At 48.9% G+C, this 12,601-nt stretch overlaps 1 protein-coding gene across 2 annotated transcripts in view; it reads left to right on the top strand.

Annotated features, from left to right (window-relative positions):
- PPM1H (protein phosphatase, Mg2+/Mn2+ dependent 1H) overlaps positions 1–12,601 on the top strand; it is a 238,941-nt gene that overhangs the window by 188,805 nt on the left and 37,535 nt on the right. For both annotated transcript variants that reach the window (XM_040637216.1, XM_040637215.1), the window contains exons 7-8: positions 8,777–8,840; positions 12,373–12,480. In XM_040637216.1, the coding sequence (XP_040493150.1) occupies positions 8,777–8,840; positions 12,373–12,480 (172 nt within the window). The remainder of the gene's footprint in view (positions 1–8,776; positions 8,841–12,372; positions 12,481–12,601) is intronic.

Genomic DNA, 12,601 nt, shown 5'->3' with positions numbered 1-12,601 from the left:
GATGCCTTGTGCTGTCCGTCACAGACCTAGTGTGAGGAAGACGGGTCTGTAGGCCAAATTAGAAGCATGGTTACTGCTTCCAGGATTCCAGGCAAGATCTGGTTCAGGCATGCTGGTGGTAGGGAGGGGAGAGACAGGCATTTTCCCAGGGGTTGTGGGTCTGTTAATCGGGGGATTTCCTCAAGGGCAACTGCAATGTCAGGGAACAGAGCTTGGGCCCCATTATGGATAAAGGTTTTCTGGAGAGATCGCTGGAAGGTTCTCCCTTTTATTTGTTTCTCTCATCGGAGACAGCCAGACATATGCAAGCTAGGCGGCATTGCACCTCCAAATTATGTTACCAAATATTAATCATGCTTTTACAATTCAAGCTTATTTGAGATTGAATCCAGACTATTGTACTGTATCAGCACAAGAACATCCACTTGTATATAGCTCAGGGCCTCCAGGCCTCAAATAATTTAAACGATGCTCCAAGGGCTAGAAGGAGAAAACAAGGTAGCATTTCTTTGTACGGCCTTGGCCCCAGAGAGAACTTTCCCAGGAATCATGTATTCAAGATATCAATTGATGACAACTCCTAGTACAGAATCCAAGAACTCAAGGCCTCAAAATGTGACCCCGTCCTCCAAAATGTAGATTTACAAATAACTAAAGCCTGCTCTACAATGGCAAGCCTGTGGCAGAGATGTTGGCTCTGCCCAGAAATATCTTAAAGGGTACTTCTGAACCTTCGGGCTCCCTGGTAGATCTGAGTTATTTCTCCGCCTCTTCCAGCTCACCCTGGGGCCACAACGGCCGCCTCTCATCCTTGTTCCAGATCTCTGAGTTGAGCCTGATTTCATTAAGCTTGGCTCAGATCCTCCTCCCTGACAGTTTAGTGACATTTTTCCAGCATATTAAGATTTGATCCAGAGATAAATTTTAAAAATTTCTGGGGGATTTTTTAACTATGAGTCTTTGAAACCGGGGAAAAAGGCCTCTTGAAAGAAGATGTTAAAACATAAGAGTGAGATCTAATAAAACACAAAATATTCTGTGTTGCTTTACAGGAAACACATGGGTATTCATACAGTGAGGAGGGACAGTGGGTTGCCCGTTGCAGGGCCTCCTCAAGGAGCAGGAAGCAGCCTCCATTTACTGCTCTGTGGCTTTGGGTTTGATTCCTTTGGAAATACAGATGGCTGGCAGGAAAAAGTAAGCCTGAGGTGACTGCCAGCTCTGTGTTGTTTTTTCCAGGAAGGTCTGGGCAGGGTGGGTGTGGAGAGAGGCGAGGAAGGGCAGAGTCTCTGCGGATTCCGTGAATTGCTGAATTGGGGTTGTGCCAAGCTCTTAAAAGCCATGAGTGGCATTTGGGCTCCAGGCATGTGTCTGCTGCTGACCAGCTGGGCCCAGGTGGTGTTTCATCCCAGCCTCCTGGGATTCAGGCTTTCGTTGAGGTTTGGTGTAGGAAGCAGAAGTGGGGACCAAACACCTAGATGCCTCTGCCCACCACCCTCCATCCAAACCTGCTTGGCCCCTGCGCACTGTGCGCCGTCTGTCTGAGACTTGGTTTTTGCTCTGAGCAAAATGAGACTTCCTGTGGCTTTTACCTTCCTCCCAGAAGGGGCACTCAGCTTCTCGCTGAGGTGGGCGGAGGGAGGATGCTCCTTTTATGCCTCTTTGAGATCAACCCCAAAGCGTCCCCTGCAGATTATTAGCTCTGAGGTCTCTTTGTGAGTCTCTGACCCATCACTTTAGAGCAGAACAATGGACTTCTCTAAATAAAGGTGCACAGGCACTGTCCTCTGTGCTCTGATATCATTAGCAGCAGTGGGAAGAGTATGAATGGGGATGTCTTGGGCGTTCAGCAAGAAGTGGTTTTCCTGTGGGCATGTGCCGTCTTCCTGCCCGTGGTCCCCAGTTATCTGTGCAATACATAAGCAGTGAAGAAAGAACAAGGCTCCTTCAGCCACAATTGAATTAAATAGCACCATATCCTTCACAAAGGACTTCCCAGACGTGTTTGCATGTAATCCTGCAGCCTCTCATGCAGAATCCAGCTGAAGAAGCCTGTTCAGTGAGGTTGAGGGACTTTGCCAAGGTCACACAACTAGTTCACTTGAAGACCGAGCTGTGACTTCAGAACCTCTGACTCCAGGCCTGATGTTCTCTCCTAGACCACAGCAGAGGGAAAGGAGGATCTAGGAAGACAGCTTCCCAGGGGAGGACAGGCATCCCAGGCCGTGGTGAGAGGTTAGCGAGTGGAAGAATGTGACTCACTGGCGTGTGTCATTGGAGTCCTACGAGTGGATTGTCGGGATGAGGCCGTCCCAGAGGGGTCACGTTCTTGTTAAATGACTTTGAAGTATTGCTAAGGGAACCAAGCAATTTTTTGGGGAACCAAGCATTTTCTTAGGGAAATGAGTGGTATTTCTGTCCCTCTTTCTAATTAAAGGTCCTGATCTGGGAGGGAAAGAAGATCATGGGAAGTGATCTATGTGGATGGTGCCAAACTGTGAACTTTGGGTTCCTGGCCTGTGGGTTAAGATGTCTGAGTGGGGACTCTGGCTGGGAATGGAGAAATCTGGCAAAGACACAGAAGAACTTTCTTAGTGGGAGACTTGCTTTAGCAAGTTAAAAGGGAAGACGTGTGTCTAGGTAACCCTATAGACCCTGGGGAACCACGTAACAAAAAAACCTGCCATTCTGGAGGCGGAACTTAGGAACCATCAGGAGAAAGTAATAGGCAAGAGGATCATAAGTGCTATTTTTTATAACTTTATGACTCTGTACTACTATATATTGGTAATAAAGGTGAACCTAAAATTCTAATGTAAAGAGGTACACACAAGTCCGAGGTATCCCTGATTGGACTCGGCCCTGAATTTCAGCCATGAAAGCGCTTACCGTTAAGGCAAAATGAGTGGGGAAGCCAAGACTTTGCTATGTCTTTAGAGGGAAGCATGCATGCCGAGGAGGAAGTGCTGGCCTGCCTTCATCTGTTCATCCGCATAGCTCGATCGACTTCACATCCACAGTGCACCTGCACAGTTCTAGGAAGGGGGATAGAGCAGTGAATAAGATGGAAGTCCCTGCCTGCCTTGAGTGAATGTCCTGGGGCTGGGGGCATAGCAACAGGTCAACACAACTAATAAATAGGTAGTTTGAGATGGTGCTGTGGGAGCACCATGAAGAGCTGTAGCCTGAGAGCCGCGAGCGGTCCGAGAAAGCTGAGGCGTGCGCAGGAGGGACCAGCAAGGCCCCGGGGGCTGTTAGAGGGACAGCAGGAAAGCTGGCGTTAGGGGAGCCTGATGTCAGAGCAGCGTGCAGAGATCCGATCACAGAGGGCCTTGTCGTCCAAGGGGGAATTTTAAGCTGAAGAGTGAGAGTTGTGAATGAAAAGAGAGAAATGGCTGTGGGAGATTGGCTAGCAGGCTGCTCGGCCAGACCGAAAATACAGGCAAACCTTTCTCTGAAAACACTTACGGAGCTGACACTGGGACGAGATGTGCTCATCCTGGAGGAGTCCTGTAATTGCTGCCCATCCAGGGGGGAAGGGCATCCGTGTGGCTGTACGGGGCCTCCTGAGCTCACATGTTCAGAGGATGTGTCTAGAAGACCGCAGAGAGCAGCGCATGGCCAGCCGAGACCAGAGGCAGGCAAAGGACATGCCCGTGGGTGAGCATCGGCTGCAGGGAGCACCGCCAAGACCCAGAGAGCGGGCAGGGAAACTCCGGAAGCTCTTGCTGTTGTTTTGTGAATATGTGTAGGACAAGAAAATACAGAAGGGCAGAATAAAGCCACTGCCCAAGGTCGTGGGCATTCATTGATTTGCTCGCATAGTCAAATATTTGTTGGGCACCCGTTACGTCTTGGGCCCTCTTTTAAATACCAGGGATGCCGCAGGTGGTGAGATGAAAATCTCTGTCCTCACAGAACCTAAGTGGGGCAGGGGTGCAGGGGAGCAGGAGAGAAAATAAACACAAGGAAGTAAAACACTTTAAATGGTAGGTGGGGGTAGATGACAAGGACAAAAATAAAACCAAGAAGGGGAAGAGGAAATTTGGGGGAGGGGAGCAATGTTAAAGAAGGTCATTTCATTACTTGGCTTTTATTTAGAGTATGATGGGGAAATCATTGGGGGGTTTGAGCAGGGTAATGACGCTCTGTGACATTTTAAAATAATTACCCTGGTTGCTCTGAGAATAGAGATAAAGGACAAAACCGAGCAGTTTCCAGCACCTTCACTGCCATCACCCCGGGCCTGGCACCATCCGCTCTTACCTCGGTCATTGCAGGCAGGCCCTGTGAGGCAGGTGCCATAGTGTGGGCAAGAGACGGTGGTGGTGGCAAACGTGCTGGACCTGTTGGGAAGGTAGAGCTGACCATATGTGGTAGGATGTCGACAGATGAAACCCTCAGTTCCTCTTGTGTTTCCCTCTTACTAGAAGATCAAGTGGCTGAGGAAGTCTAGGCTGCCAGCAAGAGAAGTATTCAAAAGAACTGTGGCAAGCAGAAGCTGGCTGATGAACGTGTATGGCCAGGAGGGAGGTAGAGTGCTGGGACCGAGGGACGTAGCCTGCGAACCCCAGCAAGAGAGTGAGAGAGGAGGGATGGCCTGCAGTGGGAGGCTCCAAGGAGAGGATGTCCTTGGTGCAGCCCACGTGACCGGGGAGCTGGGGTGCCGTGAGGAAGGTCATCAGGAAGTAGGTTGGGAGCTACAGAGCCAGGTTCCAGAAGCATCATCCATACATCGAAAACTACTGAGAATAACAGCAGGGGAAAGGGCGGAGCCACCTGTGAACCTAGGCAGAAGTTATCAGAGAGGATGGGAGAGTACCTGGACCTGTGCGAGCAGATAGAAGGACCGACTCGGTGGCAGCAAGCCTCGGTCTAGAAGGGCGAATGCAGTGGGAGCAGTCAGGGCCTCCCTCTTGCCTTAGGAGTCGGAGAACTTTGAAATACACCAATGGCTGACTGAGGGGTTTAAGAAAGAATTTCCCAGGGCTGTTCTCCAATAGAATCAGCTGATGCTGCGTGCTGCAGAGCTCCCGGGACGGTGACTGTCCAGAGCAGTCCACTCCATGACGGAACCCAGGGACCCATGAGGGGCATGTTGGTATAGGAGAGACTCCCGCACCTGGGACACAGCTGACTTACTAGCCTCTCAGTCTCTCTCAGTGCTGAGCTTGTCCTTTCCGTAGGTCTGGACCAGTGGTGCCTTGTCTTTTCAGCTTTGCAAAATCTACATTGCAAGGGAAACCATTACTTTTCAAAAAATGTTTAATGGAAACTTCTTTGCTTAATGAAACTTGCCTCCACTTCGGGGAAGCCCTTCAGTTGAGCCCTTTTTAAGCCTCAATTTTTTTTTTCTCATCTTTCCATCAGTTGGCTTCATAAATACTCATTAAGGGTTGACACAAAATAAGGGTTATTCTGAAAATCTTTCCCAAGCGTTTCAGTTTTGCTTTCTTATAACAAGTTATTATTTGAATGTGATCTCTAGTCAGTTATATTCTTGTAAAAACTAGTGAGTAATTGATTTTTGGAGTTTTTAAATTGAATCAGGATTTCTGAAATCATGGGATCTGATACGAGGGAAGAGAGATTTTCTATGAATCATAGGTCCCAAGTAACTCCATCTCTTGGAGCTCCAGCTGCAAACCATTGTCCTTCTCCCGCATCACCCCGCCGAGAAGGTGGCAGCCAGCGCCGAGCTGGAAGGGCAGAGTCAAGCCTCCAGGTTGGACATGAACTATAATGCAATATGCACAGCAGACAGGCCTTTCAAATGGGTGGGAACAGGGGTGGCCCCCTAAACTGCAAACGCATTGCAGGAGGCCTGCTGTCCCCTTTCTTTGGTGTGTCTTCTGGGAAGGTTCGCGTCTAGCTTCAGGCCACTAAGATGTTGTGTGATCCTGGGAAAGTTACTTAACCTCTCTGAGCCTCAGTCTCCTCATCTGTCCAATGGGACATTGCAGAACCTAGGAGACATTTGAGACACAGTAAGCCAGCACCAAGTCCAGTGTGCGGCATGTGGGTGTTCGGTGAGTCAGGGCTGCTGTCCTGGTTTTAGCTCATTTATACAGACTTTAATCAAGTTACCCGTTTGAACTCTTGAGTGTTTTATTCTTTATCATGCCAGACTGTAACTGTGAAGGGAAGTCCATCTGCCTTTATATGATACCTGTGCTTAGGACCCAGAAAGGCTGAGGGGGAGAGCGTGTGGAACTTCTTTATTTATAGTTATTCACCCTTGTCGTTGGTTGGCGACCGCAGGGGAGAGGGCTCTTACGTGACTAGAAACCAACAATGGCAGGAGCAGAATAAACCTTTTTCAAAGTTGTCCTTTCTATTTTTAATACTTTTGTTGTTTTTGAAGATGAAAAAATAGCAACTAAAATATTAGAATTCGCACTGGACCCTGTAGGTGACAACTCCAAGGTGAGTGTTTGTCTTTCAGAGCTGTGGTAACACAGATTTCATGTTCCGGAAGGTCTCTGCCCTGAGAGAATTCGATTGCCTGGGCTTTCAGGGGACCTGAGAACAGCTCTCCAGCTGCCTTTTCAAGCCTGTGAAGAGTGCTCTTCGCCCTCTTTCCTGAGCTCGAAGTAATTTCCAGTCACTGGTGCTAGAGTTGCTGCCCTCTGCCTCCCATTTAATCCCTGACCTCCTGCGCCTTGGTCTTCGGGCCCCAGTCCCTCTCCTGGTCTCGTCCCCACTGTGTCCTCTTCTCTGAGTCTGGCCTCTCCTCTCCACATGTCCCTCTCCACCGACCCCAAGCCCTGCTCACGTCTACCTCAGAGCCTTTCTCAGGTCATTTCCCTCCTGCCCCTTGAGCCACACAGTCTGTCATCTTTAGGATCAAGCTAATTGATCAGCTGATTTTGAATATTAGCAAATGACACTTGGTCTATAGTGGTGGTCCTCAAATTTGACTGCACAATGTAGCTTAAAACAAACAAACAAAAACCCTCCCAGTGCTTAGCTATCATCCCCAGAGGTTCAGATTTAATTGTTCTGAGCTGTGACCTGGGCATCTGGATTTTTAAAAGCTCTCCCAGGTGATTCCATGTGCAGCCAGCATTGAGAACCACTGGTCTAAGAATTCATTCATTTCCCAAGCTGAGTGTCTTCTAATAATAGCTCTGTTTGTTCCCCCAAATGACTTGTATACTGCAGTGTTTTAAATAGTTCATGTGACTATAAAAACATCAAAGTAGCTATTTCCACCTCGTGTTAATTTGGTAGATTTGGGGAAAGGAAATAGTACAGTTCTTTTTTTGAAAATTGAATTTCTAGAGTACCTCTGGGCCCACTTGATGGCAGTACCAGCAACTGGCATTTATCAAGCTCTCGGCGTGTGCCAGGCACCGTGCTGGACTCCCGAAGCTCGGTACATTCATTAGATCATCTTAATCCTCAATGCCACAAGTAAGCCTCAGTTTTCCTCTCTCCGATTATTGAGGATTCTGAGGTCCAGAGAGGCTCACCTGCTTGCCCAGGGCTGAACAGGTGCCAAGTCTTCATTGATCCCTTGGGAAGGAGCTTACCTAAATAATTTCCCAGAAAATAAACGTGTCCCTGTGTTAGCTTTGGGGTTGAACTCTCTTCGAATTGGGTTGCATTCTTTTGTATATCAAGAGCTTCCATAAATTTGATTTCAGTTTCCCTCCCAAGTTGTCTGTATAAATCCAAGATTGGGAGCCCATTTCACAAACTAGTTTTCTTCACGCACTCAGCAGACATTACTTTAGAGAATCATCTGGTTTCTAGCGCCTCACCTAGTAGAAGCTACCCCAGTTTTTACTTGGTGTCCCTAATACTTTCTTGAGGTGGTGAACAGGCAGTGCTGTCCCCATTTTGCAGAAAGGGGAGCTGGTGTGCCAAGTATTCATTATCTATTAAATAGTAGTAATAGCTACCACTAAATGCGTACTTCCCAAGTGCCAGGCTCTCTGCTAAGCTCTTTACATCCTACGTAATTATCCTCATTTTACAGATAAGGAAACTGAGACCCAAAATGATGGAGCTCCTTGCCCAGGGTGGTACAGTTCGTAATCAAGGGCCTTGTTCCTTTGCTGCTTGTTTGTTTTTTAACTTCTTATGAGGAAAATGGCAAGACATAGACTTCATTTTTCCTCTTGTGTTAGCCTGGCCAGCCTCTGCTGTGTGTGCAGTGGCCTCTGGACAACCACACCTAGAATAAACCATTGAAGCATAAACTGGATTTTCTCTCCGTGTGTCAAATGGCCATTTAATAGCTATTGTGAAACAAAGAATTTTCTGCTAACCTTGACTATCACATCGAGGTCAAACAGGCTCTAAATATTCCTTCTGCGGCCATCCCAGTACCAGGCTGCTTTGGTCTACACAAGCCCTGAAGGTCAGAGCCGGCTCTTGGAGCAGTTTCACTCTGCATCCGTCTCTGAGCTCTGCTGTTGCTCACTTTGGGCTCATGACAAGACCCTTGTCACTGCTGCTGGGGCACTTCATGGCGCACAGGCTCTAAGTGCTGAGAACAAACCCCCCCTCCCCCCTTCTTGTGAATTATGAGTATACCACCTTCTTTTCTCCCTCTGCAAGCGAATCCAGAGTCAATAGCTTCTGGTTTGTTAATTGTGTTACACACATACCGTTCTGGAGGAAGAATAACTCCGTGCACGGAGAGATTGGCAGCGTGGTGAGTGACGGAGCGCCTGGGACAATGAAGCACCTAGCCGCCTGTGTCAGGGCAGCGGGTCACTAATTGAGTGCAAACCTTTTGTTTTTAATGTTGTTTATCCCCCTACAGGGCATACAAAACCATTGAGGATGATGACTTGAAGTTTCCCCTTATATATGGAGAAGGCAAGAAGGTAGGCACGTGCACGCCCCCCGGCCGAGAGAACAGGCTCTGGCTCCGCACCGCCCGTGGCGGTCTCTGTGCCCCACTCAGCAGCCTGGCACTTTATAGCCCTGACAGCGCCAAAGACTGTCGCCTTCCATCACCCTTCGGGTGTCCTGTCTTGAGGGTCCGAGGAGTGGCAGGGGTTGGGGACGGGGGAGGTGAGGGCTGAGCACAAGGGCCGAGAGAACATTCTGTGCGAACAACGTTCCAGGCCATCTATCTGAGTAACGTTCTACGGTGTCTCGCCACGACCCCGCGCGTACATCATCTCCCTGTATTTCTGACAAGCCGCGAGGCGGGCACAGCCGGCGGTATTGGGTCCGTTTGGCAGACGAGGCCGCCGAGACTCTGAGGCGAAGTCGGCTCCTGGCCGCCAGGGGTGGTGGGAGGGGTGGAGCCACGGCCGTCTCCCCGCTTCCAGAGCTCTCACGCTCCCCCGTGGGAGCTCACGCTCTGCAAGGCCGCTGCTCCCCCTGCGCCAGGCAAGGGGATCCGACGCTTCGCTGCGGTGAAGCTCAGGACCCCGGGGACCGGAGCCCAGGCCCAGCTAGCCGAGGTCGTTCGTCACGAGCTCCCAGGGCCCCCGTCGGAGCCACACCCTGAGCAGCAGGCGTCTGTGCAGCCCAGGAAGGCTGTCTGTCCGTCTTGGTCTGGGAGCGGAGGCTGGAGGAGGTGGCCGCCCCGGACTGGAGATGGGGAAGCTTTGAAACTGTTTCCCAGTAAGAACAAACAGCCCTGAGTCATTGCATTCTTCCTTTGAACACGAATACCCTTCAACTCTGTGCTGAGAGCTCCAATCAGAAGTGAAAAATGTGCTCACATTAAGAAGAGTCTTCAACTGAATTTCTTCCAATATTTGATAGTTTTTTGGAGGAAGAAGTGGCTCATAATAAAACTGAAGGGTGCCTTTATGGGCAGAACTCGAGCGTGTGTGTGCGTGCGTGCGTCTCTCAATGTGTGTGTGGGGGAGAGCACACGGGTTTAGGTTTGGGCTCAGTGTAGCAGTGATTTCAGTGGAAGGAGACATTCCATGGAGGGAAATGAAGCATAAACATCTGATTCACAGAGGGATCATTTTTCACACGAACTTTCCCTGTTCATGGAAATGGGCCACCATCCATCTCACCAGCCTTGCTTGAGAGTCACGACAGGAAAGGACTCTGTTCCTGACAGTGTTGCGTCTGCCTGTCAAGATGATGGGTATTATTAATGCACATCTCTCAGCCCAGTGACCGATGCCCACAGCTGCGGTGCTTTGTGGGGCTGAGAGTCTCAGTATGACCCTCCTATACCCAGTGTGTTCCAGTAAGCTCGGAGCCACCTCCTCTTACCTTTGTATCCCTGGTACCTGACCAGCCTGGTACCTGACACATGGCTGGCCTTCAAGAAAGCCATCAGTATTAAGTATACTTTTCAGTATGTACAGTATCCTTGCCCCCACACCAAAGGACAGTGGACTAATGTGTTCTTAGAAGATGATCAGAATAAAGATTTAAAGGAGCCAGGGGCCTTCCCAGTTCAGCCAATGTTGATTTCACCAGGACATCACGTTCCTCAAGCGTTTCAGTTAATTAGGGCCTGACAGTTCTGTGATAGGCAGCTGGCAAGTTCTGTCATCGCACCTGATGGCCTATTTAAAAGCCACTGTGGCTCCAGTCTGTACCAGGCTTGCTCCACAGTGAAATAGCACAAGATCCCTGGCAGGGGATCCACGATTTCTTGCGAAATCTTTACAACTGCAGCACGTCAGTTCCATCTAGATCCTTTGCAAGGGGTTTCTCGTTCCCGTCTGCATACACCTACCCAGAAGTTTCAGAAGACTTTCACAGCCATAACTTCTCATTTTATTCCTGCCAATGCTTTTAAGGATTTGGGTGGGTAACACCTACATACTTTGTAAACAAGTTCAGTAACTAACAGAAACATCAGATTTCTTTAGACAAAAACGCCCACCTGTGCTTTCCCAGCCAGAGAAGCTGCCATTGCAATGGGGAGAGCAGAAGGGCCGCAGGGGACTCAGAATTTTCACACTGAAGAGTTCAGTATTTCTTAGCTAGTAGGGAGCCGGTCCAGCTCCCCAGCAGAGCAGAGAGTTTCTGCAGCCTGCCTGACCAGAGGGCCCCAGGCTTCATATCACCTGCCTGCATTGTATCCCTTTTGATTCTTGCCTTTAAAAAATGTCATGGTTTGTTTCATTTCCACTTTAATGCAAACATGCCCATCTTCTGATCTGAAATGAGCTCTAAGATCCATAGCCTTTTTGCGAAAACAGGATGAAGGTGCTGGCAATGTTTTAGATTGTAATATTTCTTAGCATTTATAAGTTACTCTTAGTACCCAAACAGTAGAGTGAGGATTCAAGCTGGGTCTCAGCACCATGACCCTACACTGGATGTATTATTGATGATCCAAGTGTTAGGCCACTGGGCTCCATTCTACCAAAAATGACTTTCATTTCATCCCTCTGTGCTTACCTGGCTCAGTGCTACCCACCCTTCTGCACAAAAATGTCATGCCACCACCCCCAGGAAACCCTCTCAGCAGAATTTTTACCTCCTCTCAACTCCTCTAACCCATGGTGCTGGTGTCTTTCATCACTTGGCCATATTTTATGTATTATTAGTTAGACATACACCTTTGATCTCCCTTCACAAGTTCCTTTATATTAGGGACAAGTCCTTAGACATTTGTCCCCCACAGCATGATTTCTGCACCTAGTAGGTGCTCAGTAAATGTTGGGCTAAGTCAAATCCGTGGCATCCCGGGAGGTATTTAGGCTGACTGTGTAAGCATTAGTATCATAGTATTATTTCCTTCAAGCACTGGGAAAACGAAACTGTTCAGAGAAAGCACGGGTGGTGAGGTCTCAAACCTGGGTCTCTGTGTGGTTATAATAAAGTGACACTTTCTTCCTTTCCACCCAGAGGCAATTTGTGGGGATGTTAGCAGCAGGCCAGGTTACAGAGTTGCAAAGACTTTCTTTCCTCTAGCCATGAAGTACACTCTAGGAGCTTGGGGAGGTGGGAGCTGCCGCTCGCGTTTTTCCATCGCTTACTGGTGCCTCTCAGGAACTGGAGACTTGGCTGGTGTGTTCAGTGAGTTCTTGTAGGGTGGCGTGTCACAGACGGGTGGGGGGCTGGATGGACGGATCATGTTGCATTCGATTTGAACTGATTTCAGTAGCTGTAGACGTCAAACATGTTGGATTTAGTTTCCTGGATCCCCTTCCTTCCAGTCTCTACAAAAGAAGCTGAGAAGAGACAGCAGCAACCCATTAAACTCAGGATAATTGGTAGAAAAACCACTCCTTAAGTACATAAGTGATCTTGGTGAGCCCTTCCGTGGAAACAGCTACCCACACAAGTCAGTAGCAAGGGGCATGGAGAGGGACAGAAGGAATTGGAAAATGAATGCTTTTCTCTCCGCCTGTGGCAGCTACGTTGTGACGGGAATGCTTTCTCTGGTGTGTGTTTCTGATGACCCTCTGCTTATACCCCTAGGCCCGAGTAATGGCAACTATTGGAGTGACCAGGGGACTTGGGGACCATGACCTGAAGGTGCATGACTCCAACATCTACATAAAACCATTCCTGTCTTCAGCTCCAGAGGTACCAGATGAGGTTTTTGTTTCTGTTTTGTGCAATAATGGATTGTCTCTGTGATTCCTGCCATGACGTGCAGCCCATAGGCAGCTTGTGTCTCAGGGACGCGTGCAGTGTTTCTTTTTCC

Source organism: Ursus maritimus, unplaced genomic scaffold (genome assembly GCF_017311325.1).
Source record: "Ursus maritimus isolate PB19 unplaced genomic scaffold, ASM1731132v1 scaffold_21, whole genome shotgun sequence".
Classification (NCBI taxonomy): domain Eukaryota; kingdom Metazoa; phylum Chordata; class Mammalia; order Carnivora; family Ursidae; genus Ursus; species Ursus maritimus.
Note: the sequence above shows the minus strand (reverse complement) of the source record. Positions and strands in the feature narration are given on the sequence as shown.